Below are 15,188 nucleotides of genomic sequence, written 5' to 3'. Positions count from 1 at the left end.
ATTATAGTACTGTACTGCTAACTATCTCATTCCCGGGCAAAGGATGAGGGCCAGGTTACTCTGCTATTGTTAGTGACCTTTTAGAGATATTTAATATCATAGATCATTCAAAACCCTTTACAAAATGGAAACATTCAGGTATCGGCTAAGCTTCATTCGCCTGGCCTATTCCTCATAGATTGAAAGAGGGCACATTTTCGTCTTACTCTGATCTCCCCTGCAGGCACAGACCATCCTCAGCACAACGGTACTGTCAGACTTGCACGGCTCAGATGTGATAAGGGAATGTGGAGAGCCTGGATAAGGAAAGTCTGTACCCCTGCACTTCACTTTGCAATGCTGCCTAGGCCAAGCAAGGCCAATGGGTCCACAACTGCGTAACTCTACTACTCAACCCCCCCACCCCCCAAATAGAGGGCAAGGGAGCAGCTGTGTCGATACTCCACAGTATGGAGGGAGAATTCCCTTCTCCCCCGCCACCCCCATCCGTAGAGTTTTCCTGCACAGCCGCCGGCTTATTTATCATCTAATTAGCTCAGCAGCGGATAAATATTATCTTCATTTTACATTCCTCAGCACTTATTTGTTTACTGCCGTTGTGCGCAGTGTAAATAACTAAGTTGAAACAAAAGGCAGCCGGTCTGGATCTGTGCCTCCAGCGAGATGCCCGGGCAGCGGAGAGCTCGCCTTTCCGAGGCCCTGCGGACGGCGCCCCGCAGCTCTGCCCACGCTGTGAGGGAGGCTTGCGGGAGGGGGGAGGGATAGCTCAGTGGTTTGAGCATTGGCCTGCTAAACCTAGGGTTGTGAGTTCAATCCTTGAGGGGGCCATTTAGGGATCTGGGGCAAAAATTGGGGATTGGTCCTGCTTTGAGCAGGGAGTTGGACTAGATGACCTCCTGAGGTCCCTTCCAACCCTGATATTATATGACATTATATATATGAAGGAGCGGCGTGACGGGCTGGGGAGGCAGCGCCCTGGATACCCAGCGCCCTCGTGGTCGGGTTTATTTTGTGTTTGGCTGAGGCAATGCCGAGCAAGGGGGTTCCTGGGGCTAAGAGCCTGACTCGTACTGTGGAGGATTAAAAGCACGGGGGTGCCGGGAGGGGGGGTATGGTTAAGCCTCCCGAGAAGCACGGCGGGGTGTTGTGTGACCTCCCGGCAGCGGCTGCCCGGAGGGTGGGGCACCCGGCCGCAGCCTGGGGTTGGGCCACTCCCTGGGGCCCGGGCTCGGAGGGGCCCCCTGCAGCCACCCCTGGGAAGGCGCCAGCACGGCGTGACGTCACTAACACCCCACAGTGACTGGGGGCGGCGGCGAGACGTCTTCGCCCGCCCCGCCCGGCCACCTCCGTCGCCACCCTGGCCCCAGCGGACCGCTTCGCCCTAGGCCTGGCCAGGAGGCCACGGGGCGGACTCGCCAGACTAGTCCCGCCCCTCGCCTGACAGCAGCCAACCAGCGAGGGGCAGGGGACCGCCATTTTGTTTGCAATTTACCGGACGCGAAAGGAACCTCTTAGTTACGCCCAGCGTGGTTGCCAGGGGAGTTCTCGCGATACTACTAGTCCCCCCTCCCTCGGTTGGGTCCCAAGATGGCGGCGGAGGCGCTGGAGCTCCTCGCCCGGGTCTCCCGGCTGGAGGAGCCGCTGGAGGAGCTGCGGGCCCTGCGGGTGGCGGTGCAGGCCCTGCCGCTGAGCGCCCTGCGGGAGCGGGCGCCCGACATCCGCCTGGGAAGCCTCTTCGCTCTGCTCAACGTGAACGACAGGTTCGCGGGGGGGGGCTGGCGTTCGGGGTGGGCGATGCGGCATCACTGAGGTACGGGGGGGCACCTCAGGCTGCGTCCCTGGACCTGGGGCGCTGTGTGGTGGGCGGGGCGGCGCTGTGGGGGGGCGGGTGTCATGGCGAGGGGCTGTGATGCGGGGGGGGGGGCGCCATGCGAGGTAGGGACCAGGCTGCTGTGCCACATGCTGTTGCCGTGGGAGGGCGGGGGGGGTGCTCTGCTCCTCGCTGTCGTGTAGCCTGAGGTGCTGGGTGTCCCTGTGGGATAGGGTCCCGTGTGCAGAGCCTGGCACTGCCACAGCCCTGGGATCCTGGGGCTCCCTCTGTTCATGGCTCTGTCCCTGAATCATTGTTTGGCCTGTGGCAAATCTCTTCTCTCTGCCATGGTTTCCCCATCTGTAAAATGGGGACGATACTCCATAAGGAGGTTGGGATTTGGGGAGTGCCCTTTGACTGCTGGCTCTGACTCCCAGCCCCGTACCCGGGGCCCTGTCTGCTGGCCCCGTGCCCAGGGCCCCAGCGAGGGCTCTACTCCCCGCCCTGTCCCCAGCTGTGGCCCTAGCCTTGGTCCCCTTACCCCATCCATGTCATCCTCCCTCCCCCCCTGGAGCTGCGGTCCCGCTCCCGGGGGTGTGTGTGTGTGTGTGGACAGGGGTAACAGGGGGTGTGACTCTGACATGTTTTGGGGACCACTGAGCTAAGGGGTGTTTTTTCTTCCCTTTCAAACAGAGAACAGATTGCTTTATGTGTTTCTATCTTGGAGCGGTTTCTTCAGGCAGTGGATCCATTGTATGTAATTGAAAACTTCAGAGAAGAACTTCAAAAAGGACTCTTTCATCCTGATGATTCAGTTAAACTTCTTACGATAGCCCAGGTATGGACTGTAACTCCTATATTCAAATAGTAAATAGTAGGGTAGATCTTTGACCATTCTTGGCTAGTTTTAATCTCTTACCACTTTTTTTATATTACAGTTTAATTCTTTACCTCCCAGTACCAAAGTAGGACAAAAGCACCATATTGCTACTTGTATATAGATTCTAGTTAGAAATCCTACATAGACTTGCTGAAATTTTTCATGTTGATGTTTTGCATCTGGTGGAAACAGACTAACACTATATGTTCAACTGAATTTTTAGATTGGAAGAATAGTTGAAAATTCAGATGCTGTAAGAGAAATTCTCAATAATCCTGAATTACTAAGGCAAATCATTTATTGCATTGGTGGAGAGAAAATAGCTGTAGCTAAAGAGGTAAGTGTTGCAAACAATAAAAGCTTTTTTCTTTTTCACACTAATAGAAAGGTTCAAAGCATTTTGTGTTGTATCTACAGTGTCTGAATTAGTAGCCTTGATTATTCTTGGATAATAGAGAAGTGGGGGCTTGGATAGCTCAGGAAACCGGGATCAGCCTTGGGGTAAAACTTCCAAAAGCATCTAAGTGTCTTAGGCTCTGAAGTCACTCTAAGTAAAATTTTCTAACACACCCATGTTGTTGCCATCTGGTAACTCTCGTCTGTGAAGTGAATTGATGGGGTCTCTTGTCTGATTCCTAAAGGATTTGTTCACATCATAGAAACCAGCATAACTAGCACTCTTGCCAGTCTCAGCAGAGACACCAATAATTTTCAGTCTTCTCCCATTGATAAAGCATAGCTCTAGATGTCTTATGTATTATTTAGCCTATTGGAAAAGAACAATTCAACTGACTCTTCTGATCTTGCTTTTTCATTCTACAATTGGTTCCGCTACGGGGTGTGTGTGTATGTGTCTGCATTACCACAAACCACTGCCTTTATTTGTAGGCTATCAAATCACTGTCGAGAATAGCACAGACTCAAGATGGGCTGGAGGCTTTATTTGCAAGCAGTTTTTTGGTTGACTTGAAAAATGTCATGGCAACAAGTGATGTCGTGCGATACAGAGTATATGAGGTAAGAGCAATGTAGTTCTTGGTGTTTAAGTTACAGGGCACCACGACTCTAGTGCATTGTAATTCGGAATGGGGTCTTTGTGAGAGGGAACATATCTGTCATTTTTAACTGACTTGCAAACTTCGTACATTTCTGGAGGGAAGAAAGATGGGGTGGGGGTGGGAAAGGAGCACACCATAATTCTTTATGAAATCATGAATCAGTTTTCTTCTCTCCCCTCCCTCCCCAACCAAAAAAAACAAAAAAACCCCTCAAAGGCTTTTGAGATGGGGTGGGCTGAAGGTCTGGAGAATATTTATGGGCTGTTCTCTATTATATTTTGTTTTTAAATTATGGTGGATGGGGGCCCAGAGCCTAGGATGGACATCTATGGATATTACTATAAATCAAATAAAAAAGACAGGTGCATCTCTGTTTTTAAAAAAATATATATATATGGGGAGTGCTGATGGTAAATCACTGCCATGGGTTAACATGTGAAGTCCTGATGGAAATGAGTTCTGGGGGGGTGGGGGCAGGCATGTATTTAAGATGGTGAGAGCTGGACACTAGGGCTGTCAAGTGACTAAAAACATTAATTGCACTGTTAAACAACAATAGAATACCATTTATTTAAATATTTTTGGATGTTTTCTACATTTTCAAATATATTGACTTCAATTACAACACCATACAAAGTGTACAGTGCTCACTTTGTATTTTTGATTACAAATATTTGCACTGTAAAAAAACAATAGTATTTTTCAGTTCACCTAATGCAAGTACTGTTGTGCAATCTCTTTATCATGAAAGCTGAACTTACAAATGTAGAATTATGTACAAAAAATAACTGCATTCAAAAATAAAACAATGTAAAACTTTGGAACCTACAAGTCCACTCAGTCCTACTTCAGCCAATCTCTCAGACAAACGAGTTTGGTTACAATTTGCAGGAGATAATGCTGCTCACATCTTGTTTACAGTGTCACCTGAAAGCGAGAACAGGCGGTTGCCTGGCACTGTTGTAGCTGGCGTCACAAGATATTTATGTGCCAGATGTGCTAAAGATTAATATGTCCCTTCGTGCTTCAACCACCATTCCAGAATACATGTGTCAATGCTGATGATGGGTTCTGCTCAGTATCAGTTCAAAGCAGAGTGGACCAACGCATGTTCATTTTCATTGTCTGAGTCATATGCCTCCAGCAGAAGGTTGGGTGGTTTGGGTTCTGTAGTTTCCGCATCGGAGTGTTGCTCTTTTAAGACTTCTGAAGCATTCTCTACACCTCCATCCCTCTCAGATTTTGGAAGGCACTTCAGATTCTTAAACATTGGGTCGAGTGCTGTATATAGTCTTAGAAATCTCACATTGACAAAACGCAAAGGTACTAATCTGCTGTGAAAGTGTTCTTAAAACGAACATGTGCTGGGTTATCATCCAAGATTGCTATAGCATGAAATATAAAGCAGAATGTGAGTAAAACTGAATAGGAGACATACAGTTCTCCCCCCAAGGAGTTCAGTCACAAATTTAATGAACGCATTATTTTTTTAACAAGCATAATCAGCATGGAAGCATGTCCTCTGGAATAGTGGCCGAAGCACGAAGGGGCATATGAATCTTCAGCTCTCTGGCACGTAAATACCTTACAGTGCTGGCTACAGAAGTTCCATGCAAACGCCTGTTCTCACTTTCAGGTGATGTAAATAAGCAGTCAGCCGTATTCCCCGTAAATGTAAACAGACTTGTTTGTCTTAGCAATTGGCTGAACAAGAAGTAGGACTCAGTGGACCTGTAGGCTCTAAAGTTTTACATTGTTTTGTTTTTGAGTGCAGTTATGTAACAAAAAATAATTTACATTTGTAAGTTACTTTCACGATAGAGAGATTGCACTAGGGTACTTGTATGAGGTGAACTGAAAAATACTATTTTTACAGTGCAAATATTTGCAATAAAAATAATATAAAGTGAGCACTGTACGCTTAGTATTTGGTGTTGTAATAGAAATCAATATATTTGAAAATGTAGAAAAACATGCAAAAATGTTTAATTTCAATTGGTATTCTATTGTTTAACAATGTGATCGCAATTTTTTTGAGTTAATTGTGTGAGTTAACTGTGATTCATCGACAGCCCTACTAGATACATTAGAGTAGGTGTATAACTTCAGGTATGTGGGTGGCAAAGGAGCAGTCACAAAGCTTAAAATGTGTGAGGAAGAGAAAGGAATGGAGAGGCTGGCATTTTTAGCAGAGCAAAGGGAACAAAGCAAGATGCAAGAAGAAATCAAAAACATACTGCAATCTGAAAACTTATTAGTGAAATAAGCTTTTAAAGCAAGATGGGGGTTAATTAGTAATGTTTTCAGGCAAAAATTCTGTTTGAAATATGTAACATATAGGTCTGTATAACTTTATAATCATAATGTGGTATGCAAGCACTCAGTCTTACACAAATGCTTTTATACACCTGCCCTTCCTGTGCTTACTTTTTAGTTAATTGTTGAGATTTCTTCGGTGTCTGCAGATTCTTTGAATTACTGTGCGAACAGTGGACTAATATCTGAGCTAATTGAAGAACTGACTGGAGATGATGTGCTGGTCAGGTATGTTGACAGTGAGATTGTTTTCAAAAGCAGATTGTACTTATTGTTTTCCAGACAAGGATCCATAAAAAAATATTTAAAAGGCATTGGATTACAACTGTATTCTAATTGGGGAGGGGGAAGAGGAAATCATAACTCTGTTCAAGTTTGTTTGATTTTGTACTGCTAGCCAAACAGACACAAGAGGCTATACTGGAGAGAATTAAACATTGACAAAATATTGATTTAACTAAAGTTGATTCTGATTCAGGATTGGGGTCTCACTTTGATTACCTTAGTTTGATCATTTAATCAGAGATGCATGCAGGGCCTCACCCCCCACAAATCAGGTCAATTATTTTTAAAAATTTAGTTGGAAGAAAATTAAAAAAAAAAAAATTTCTTTGGCTACTATTGCAATATAAATATTAGGAGCATGTTACCTTTAAAATGACAACTTTGAAATATTAAAACATATTATTTTCTTTATCAATCTGTTGAGATTATCTAGATATTTAGGTTACTTTAAAAAGGATATGAAATAGGCCAGGTGAGCATTTATTCTTTATCTTCTATAGAGCTACCAGTATAGAGATGGTGACCTCATTGGCATACACTAAGCATGGACGTCAATATCTTGCCCAGCAAGGAATCATTGATAAAATTTCCAATATAATCATTGGGGCAGATTCTGATCCTTTCTCAGGCTTCTATTTGCCAGGTGATGTTATGCATTGATTGTTTCCAATATTGGGTAATGTTGTCCACCTCTAATGAACTGTTAAACTAAGGGCTTTGAACTTTTTGTCCTGAGAGGAAATGTGTATTTTTGAAAGTAAGAATGTTATAAATGTATATGTACCTGAAATGTTTATGAATGGTCTAAAACATGGTTGCCTTCTTTACATAAGGGCACTGGGAAAAGATAAGTTTACAGGGTCGCTGTCAGGTATAGTAGGCACACAGTAGAAGCATTGCTGTTGTCTTGCTAAACAAGATATTAAAAGGACCCCAACAACTTGAAACTTAGTTTAAAAAATTCAAAGAAGTTTGAGGTACTCCACTGCCCAGATACGTCTGGAAAACCACAAAAACTAGATTATATGTTTACTATTTTTTAAAATGTAAGTTTCCCCTCTGTTGCTGTATGAAACTCCTGCATGAGCGGGAGAAACTCTGCATCTTACAAAACTTTAGTGTAGTGTCAACCCCCCCCCTGCCCCCCCCCCCCCCCAAACAAACACACAAACCCTACCCCTACGTTTTCTCTAATATTTCAGTTATAGTAATCTGAAGTGTTACTTGCAGTAAAAGAAGGCCTTTTTAAAAAATCTTCTGGTAGAAATCATTTTGTTCCTCTTAAAGTTGGGATATACTTTTTAATAGAAATGTTCTCCTGAACTTATTGAGAGTGAAACATTTTTGTGATTTTTTTTTTTTGAGAATCAGAAAATGAGACTGACTAGTCCTGTTTTCATTGTCCAAGGTGATTGAAATGGAAGGAAACATCATAAAGAGTGGAGAATATGAATGAACTGCATGCTGCTTGAATATTAAGCAATTGCAACTTTGATCTGAAATTCAGGATCAAACCACCTATAAGTGTGTAACTTTTATGTGGAACTTGGTGGTGCTTGGGTCAACCCGTTTATTAGTAGACAGATGTCTATTTCACACACGCAAGGAAGCATTGTGCTGTTACAGCTTCAGCAGAGAGGTGATGGATTAAGTGCGTGATGGAAAATGAATTCTCTTACTTCAAGAGCAAAGTTGAAGTATATTGTTGGGGCATGTCTAGGCTGGGATAAGAGGGTTAAAAAAACAACACCACTTAAAATCTCTTATCCTTGTCTAGATGTCCATTAAGCATGTAGGAGTAGCTTGCACTGCCTCTGCTTGTGCTATACACATTTGTTTTAAAAATACTGGCTTTATCTAGTGGTGTCCTTTCACAGTGATATCACTTTTTTACAGCTGAACAATTTTATCTTCAACACACTTTAATTATGCCATTTGGGTAAAAGTCTTTTGGTATCTTTTCCTGGTTATTGACTTGAAATTATGCCACTGAAGTTATTTTTCCTTTCTGTTGAATGTTTCTTGCTTTGCTTTTGGTAGGATTTGTGAAATTTTTTGGAAATCTGGCTATTGTAGACAGCCCACAGCAGATCTGTGAACAATATCCCGTCTTTATGGAAAAAGTATTTGGAATGGCTGAAGGCCATGACCCAACCATGATTGGAGTGGCTGTGGACACGCTTGCAATCCTGGGATCAAATGTGGAAGGAAAACAGGTTTTACAGAAAGCTGGTTTGCATCAAGTTTTTTCCCTTATATTCTAATAGACAAAGGGGAGCTTACTGAGGGATTTTCACACTCAGGAGTGGGGAAAGGGACCTTTAAAATATATTTACTTACCAAAGATTTCTGTTTTAATAGCTGCAAATAACCAGGATAATAATTTTCTATGGACAGTCTCTCTTTAATTTTGGTAGGGTGTGGAAGAATAGGGGAAGAGGAAAATACTACTGGCTCTGAAGAGGAGCCTAATATATATATGGCATTACTAGCTGTGATCAAACCATGTTCATGAAACACATGGCAGTGTCAGAGCTGCAGCTTGGGCTGTCAGCTAGAATTCCTCATATTGCAGTGGGCAGCATAATGCAAGTCCACAACAGTACTGTAATTTTAGGAGATGTTCATCTTTCCTCCATGATATACTTTCTTAAAAAGGACGAGGAAAATACAGCCATGTAATATACATCTTTTGCCTACAGACATAGATGAATATGTTTTTGTGTGTTTCCTGGTAACATCACTTTGTGTTTGAAGATTATAGGACTTCTTTTAGTACAAGATGAAATGGCTGACCAAAATGGCCCAGAGGATTCGAAATGCGATACAGAAGTTTTTTCACTACCAGTTCAAATCTAACCCAGTTTGGTGAATATCCATACCAACAGATGGCAGCAATATGTATTGTCAGTATAGTATATCTAGAACTGCTTTTGCTCGGGCTGTGCATCCCAGCGCTCTTCTCTAGCATTTAATTCAGTCTACTGTAATATTAATAACTTGACATAGTACAGAAGTTACTGGAGATTTTATTAGTATGTTGGGAATGTGCATGACAAATGAACATTTCTTAATGTTTTTATTTTCAAAGGGAGTAGATTTGAACATCTGTTAAACAGAATAGGGCACCAAGCAAAGAATCCCCCAGCAGAGCTAAGACTTCGATGTTTGGATGCCATATCATCTCTTCTTTACTTGCCAGTAAGTTGTTTGAAATGTAGAGAAATGACACTATTGTGTGTTTTGTAGAGGCTAAGTCAAGGTTTCTTAATGGTTTACTGTTTTTTGTAATGAACTCTTCAAACTTGTATTTTTTTAAAATACTGTATTTGCTAGTGGAGAAGAGTAACGTGGTTTTAATTCATGTAAGTGAAGTGTGTGTGCTTAGCAGATATGATAACATTTCTGTTAAATAATAGCTGTTTTCAGTGTTCAGAATGAAAAGTTCTGAAGTTCCGTGAAATTGTCACTTTGCTCAGAATAGGACAACTTTACAGTGAAAAGGAAAGTGCATGTAGTGTAATACTTATGGCTTAAAGGGACATTATAAAACTACTTGAAGACCAGAATGTACTAATTAGGTTGTGTAACCCACCCCACTTAACATAAATAGAAATGGTTTCAAGATTTTTTTTTCATTTGAGTGAAGCATCCTCATTTAAATTTCCCCTGCAGCCTTGTGAATTCCAGCAGCAGCAGTAGTAGTCAAACTCCTAAGAATCCGTGAGAAAATTCTACCCTCCAAACTGAGTGAAATACAAAAAGTGAACTGCATAAGTGGGGAAAAATAAATTTGATACTTTAAAATTCTTTGTTTAAACTGCTGTTGGCTAGGTGACTTAGTTTTAAATTGATTTTTTCCTTTATAATTTTCCTGACTCTTGAACGAATATTAAAAATGCAAAAATTATTCATCACAGTGTTTCTGGCCTCTTTCATACTTTCTCTCCACGTGTAGCCAGACCAGCAAACAGAAGACCTACTAGGAATGACTGAATCCTGGTTTGCTGCCTTATCTAGCCAGCCATTGGAACTCTTCAGGAGTATTAGTACTCAGCCATTCCCTGATCTCCACTGTGGGGCTTTACGAGTGTTTACTGTAAGTTTTTTTCCTTTTTTTTTTAAAATGAGACCAGAAGTTGTAAATTCCTTTCCTAGTGATGGCATCAAGTTGTTATAATGTGTGTAAATACTATCTTTGTAGACTGACTTCTGTAAACAAATCTATGGCGAGAGATATTTCAGCTTGTCTTCAGTGTCCAACGCTCATATATCAGACCGAAACCCAAATAGCATCCAAAGTGGGCACCAAACAAGTCTTGTCTGCACTTTATATCCTCTTGTAAACTAAAAAATGAATTAAGTTTTAGCCTCTCCTCATTGTTTGGTGCCACAAAAGTGATGATCCATAATTCACTTACAATTTAAAGGGGAAAAATAACTGTAGAATCTGTGTGTAGTATTAAAATACTACTGCTTGATTGGACAGCCACAACGTCTTATTCTAGTCTCCATCCTCCGGTTGCCCAGACTGCATATCCGATTTCAGTTGTATTCTCATCCCTGATGATAGCTTAACAATCAGCATATTGTATTAGCATATTAAAAAAATCCAAACCTGATTATTTTTCTTTTCCTGATGTTTAGGCTATTGCAAACCAACCATGGGCACAGAAACTGATGCTTGACAGTCCAGGATTTGTGGAATATATTGTAGACAGATCTGTGGAACCTGACAAAGCTTCAAAGGATGCCAAATATGAACTGGTTAAGGCCCTTGTAAATTCCAAAACAATAGCTGAAATATTTGGAAACCAGTACTACTTAAGGCTGAGGGCTTATCTTCATGAAGGTCCTTATTATGTTAAGGCTGTTTCTACTACTGCTGTGGAAGGGGCAGAATAATATCCACGTCATTGCATTTTTCTTTTTTAGCAATCCAGTGTTATTGGAGCAGTGGTTGGTCCAAAATGGCTCCAGTTTAGGGGCTCTAACCTCATGAAAGAAACTTTAGAAAGCACTTGACTCAGTTGTTTTAAACTGAAAATAACTAAGAGTCAGGAGAGTAATTCTCAAACAGCCATAGGGCACAGCATATCTTACTTTAAAGAATCATGGTGTACCTAAATCCGCTTCCTGTACATTTATTATATTATTTTGAAACAGCATTGTCTGATTGATTTGTATAAGCAGTTTAACAGCTGATACGCATTTTGTTTTGCAGAAATTTTTGGTCTTAGTTGAGTGTTTGTTTGCTTGGTGATCCCATGTGTTTTCTCACTGAGCCACACTTGAAAAAAGCAATTTCATAACATCAAATGCTACAGTAGCTTTTTCTTTCTGACATGGCACCTGAATGGAAAGTGTGTTTTTAATTAACTGATCATGGCTATCTGTGGTCTAGTTTATTACAATTACACTAGCTACTTTCAGGGGCTTTCATGCCCACAGGAGATGGTGCAAAAAGAATTTTCGTTTTTTTCAGTTTGTTTTGCTGGATGTAAGTCTTGTATAAACAAATAGTTCTGAATGTTCTTTACATCTTATGTGGAAGGTGAACATGAAAAATGTTAAATTTTTAAAGATACTGTCTGATAAAGTGAGTGTTAAACCAAATTGGAAACTGCTTTTTTTTTTTTAAATTTTTTTTAAAAGTTATCATTTTTAAATTATATCCGAACTTCGTTAATGTTAGTTAGAATAAAAGTGATAAGAGCATAAAGCCTTATGTTTAAGGACATAAATTTAGCCATGGAGGGAGTAACTCATGGCTATGGCCCAGGGATTGGCAACCTTTGGCTTGTGGCCTGCCAGGGAAATCTGCTAGCAGGCGGGACGGTTTGTTTACCTGCAGCGTCCGCAGGTTTGGCCGATCACAGCTCCCACTGGCCGTGGTTCGCCGTGCCAGGCTAATGGGGGCTGCAGGAAGTGGTGGCCAGCCTGCCGTGGCCTGGCACGGTGAACCGTGGCCAGTGGGAGCTGCGATCTGCCTAACCTGCGGATGCTGCAGGTAAACAAACCATCCTGGCCCACCAGCGGATTTCCCTGGCAGGCCGCGTGCCAAAGGTTGCCAATCTCTGCTATATAGCCTATTATAATTTGGTGTACCACATAGGTTTTACACATTCTCTGAAGAACAGTTTGACTACTATGGAGGACAGGATTCCAGACTAGATGGGCCTTGTAATGTATTTTGGTCCACAGATCAAGACTATTATATATATTTTTTCCTTCTCTCTTATTTTAGACCATGAATTATGTACTATTTTAGTTCCAAGGATGAAAAATAAAATCTGTGGAATACTCGAAAAATGTATTAAATGAAAATTAAGGTAATCATAGGAAGTAGTAAGAAGAATATCCAGTTGGATATCCGTACAGAAGTAGCTTGCTCATTTCCCTGTCCCCCAAACCAGGGCAAATGAATAGGATGCCTTGGTTGCACTGCAGCCACCCCTCTGGCTGAGCCAGGGAGAAATGGCATTGGGGTGCAGAGGAAACAACATCCAGCTGTCTGCTGCCAGATGATTGCTGTGGTGCAGGACCTTTTAACGGTGAGGCGAGGTGCAAGAGGATTTAGAAAAGCTAGAGTGTTAGGGGGCAGGAGAGGAAAGGTAATGAGTAATATACTATTTAAATGCAGAATAACTTTTTATGTAACATGTCTGTCACTTATTCTTATGAACTGGAATTTTAAAAAAGATTCTTTCATTCAAGATTGTGCAAATAGTGGCGTATAAATCCTATGCTTGTAGGTGCCCAATAAACACCTTAGATATCATTACCTCTGCACAGACTGTATTGGCCAATATTAGCTATGTTTCACTTCTTACGTGGGAATGGTTAATGACTCTTTTCCATTGGCACAGTGCAGGCACCAAAAATGCCAGAAATCCTGCATGTGGAAAAAATTTAAAATATTAAAAATTATGTTGAAAAGAATGTAAATATACCTTCCACTTGGGCTGGCTAGTTTAACTTTATTATGTTAAGTGGTTTTTGTATGCTGGTAGCTATCTGAACAGTGTACTGACATTTCAGTAAACTTTTCTACAATTCATAAGTCTCTTCCTTTATGTGATAAGTGTGAGCACGTGCAATTGTCACTTATGAAAACTACTATGTATACCAGTGTTTGGGAACATTGGCTGCATATGCTACATTTGTCTAATACAATATTTTACAATGCCACAGAGATGTTTTCATGTTTGTGTATTTATACATTTTTTTTTTTTTAGGTGGCTTTACTGAAAGCTGCCGCTCGCTTTAATTCTGAGCAAAAAGTATATATTTTTTTCTCCCTTCTGACAAATGCAGAGACTGATCCTTCAGTGAGTTACCACTAGCCACTCAAGCACTGTTCTGTACTCCTTCCTCAAAGCCATGTGGCTTGCATGCTGTTGATAGCCTATAATTTGCACAGATGAGAAATAAAATAACTGTTTTTTCTCCTCAGGGGTTAAAGTAGTAGGTGGCAGATACATAAAGAGAAAAAAAGACCAATGATGCAATCAGAATTCAGGAAAACAACTTGGCAAAATCTCAGAGGTTAAGAGCTTGTCTGCATAGCAACACTCAAAGTTAAACTGAACTAACTAAGGTGTGAATTTAAAATGGATTAGTTAAACTGCATTAGGCCCCACTGTAGAATTAAAATGGCCTTAATTCAGTTTAGTTAATTCACTTCAAAGTGAAATAAACTAAACTGAATTAAGGTCATTTTAATTCTGAAGTTTGTCCATAAAGGGGCTTAATTTTCTGGCATGTCCCCATGTAAATGAGCCCTAAGTAAAGCACAAACTCCCACAGCCTTCTTCTTTCAAATGCTCCAAAGTAAACTTCTGACAGTCCTGCTAGCCAGAGCAACTGCATTGAATTAATAGCTGAGGACTCAATGTGTTCTTTCACACACTCTTTACCTGCTTATTATTAGAACTGTTCAGAAACTGTGTGTCTGAAAGGAGAGGGGTCCCCTTTCACCATTGAAAATATCAATGAAAAAAGAATCCATAGAAAATTTTGACTTAATTAAAAAACCAAAACTTTTTGGCCCGAAGCAGATTTGCCTTGAAAAGTGTTCTGAGAACGACCCAATTTTCTGTCAAAAAGCAGTTTCAGTGGAATTTTTTTCACCAACTTATATAAGACCAATGTAACAAAACTGGCAATTTAAGTCCAAGGTCTGAGTGCAGCTCTTCCCTTAGCTTCACAACTTTTATCCTGCTGCTCTCTTTGGTCATCGCTAGGACCCTACCAAATTCATGGTCCATTTTGGTCAATTTCATGGTCATAGGATTTTTAAAATAGCAAATTTAATGATTTCAGCTATTTAAATCAGAAATTCCGGGGTGTTGTAATTGTAGGGGTCCTGACCCAAAAAGGAGTTGTGAGGGGGTCGCAAGGTTATTGTAGGGGAAGTTGCGGTTCTGCTACCCTTATTTCTGAACTACTCCTGGTGGCGACACTGACTTCAGGGCTGGGCAGCTGGAGAGCGGCAGTTGCTGGCCAAGAGCCCAGGTCTGAAGGCAGCGCCACTGCCAGCAGCAGTGCAGAAGTAAGGGTAGCTGGTCTCCCCTGTGGAATCTGTAGAGTACAGGGTAAAAGCACACAAAAGACCAGATTTCACGGGGGAGGGGGAGAGACCAGATATCATGGTCCATGAATCATCGTTTTACTAGGCTCTTTTGCCACAAATTCCCCAGCTGCTTTGCTTTAAGCATTCTGTTGCTTAGAGCTGCTCTGAGCAAAGTTAGATGACAGCCCCTTAAATGCCTCCTGGAGCTTGTCTACCCTAGTGTTCCCACCAGTAGAGCTGAAAGAGGGAGAGGTATATCACCAA

The 15,188-nt window shown here is 41.7% G+C and overlaps 1 protein-coding gene across 1 annotated transcript; it reads left to right on the top strand.

Annotated features, from left to right (window-relative positions):
* Positions 1-1,519: 1,519 nt before the first annotated feature.
* On the top strand, positions 1,520-13,412 carry PSMD5 (proteasome 26S subunit, non-ATPase 5). The gene is made up of 10 exons (XM_074973585.1): positions 1,520-1,760; positions 2,504-2,648; positions 2,914-3,027; positions 3,579-3,707; positions 6,183-6,292; positions 6,850-6,992; positions 8,390-8,581; positions 9,441-9,550; positions 10,308-10,448; positions 10,997-13,412. The coding sequence occupies exons 1-10, from the start codon at positions 1,588-1,590 to the stop codon at positions 11,252-11,254; spliced, it is 1,515 nt and encodes a 504-aa protein (XP_074829686.1). The 5' UTR covers positions 1,520-1,587; the 3' UTR covers positions 11,255-13,412.
* The last annotated feature ends 1,776 nt before the right edge of the window (positions 13,413-15,188 follow it).

The sequence above is a fragment of the Natator depressus genome, chromosome 16 (genome assembly GCF_965152275.1).
Source record: "Natator depressus isolate rNatDep1 chromosome 16, rNatDep2.hap1, whole genome shotgun sequence".
Lineage (NCBI taxonomy): Eukaryota > Metazoa > Chordata > Testudines > Cheloniidae > Natator > Natator depressus.
Note: the sequence above shows the minus strand (reverse complement) of the source record. Positions and strands in the feature narration are given on the sequence as shown.

What these genes read in the sequence shown, in the direction of transcription:
- PSMD5 (XM_074973585.1), top strand. Translation starts at nt 1,588, where the DNA reads ATGGCGGCGGAGGCGCTGGAGCTCCTCGCCCGGGTCTCCCGGCTGGAG. An exon ending in CTCAGGCTTCTATTTGCCAG is followed by an intron (nt 6,993 to 8,389) that starts GTGATGTTATGC and finishes TGCTTTTGGTAG; the next exon opens with GATTTGTGAAATTTTTTGGA. An exon ending in CATCTCTTCTTTACTTGCCA is followed by an intron (nt 9,551 to 10,307) that starts GTAAGTTGTTTG and finishes CTCCACGTGTAG; the next exon opens with CCAGACCAGCAAACAGAAGA.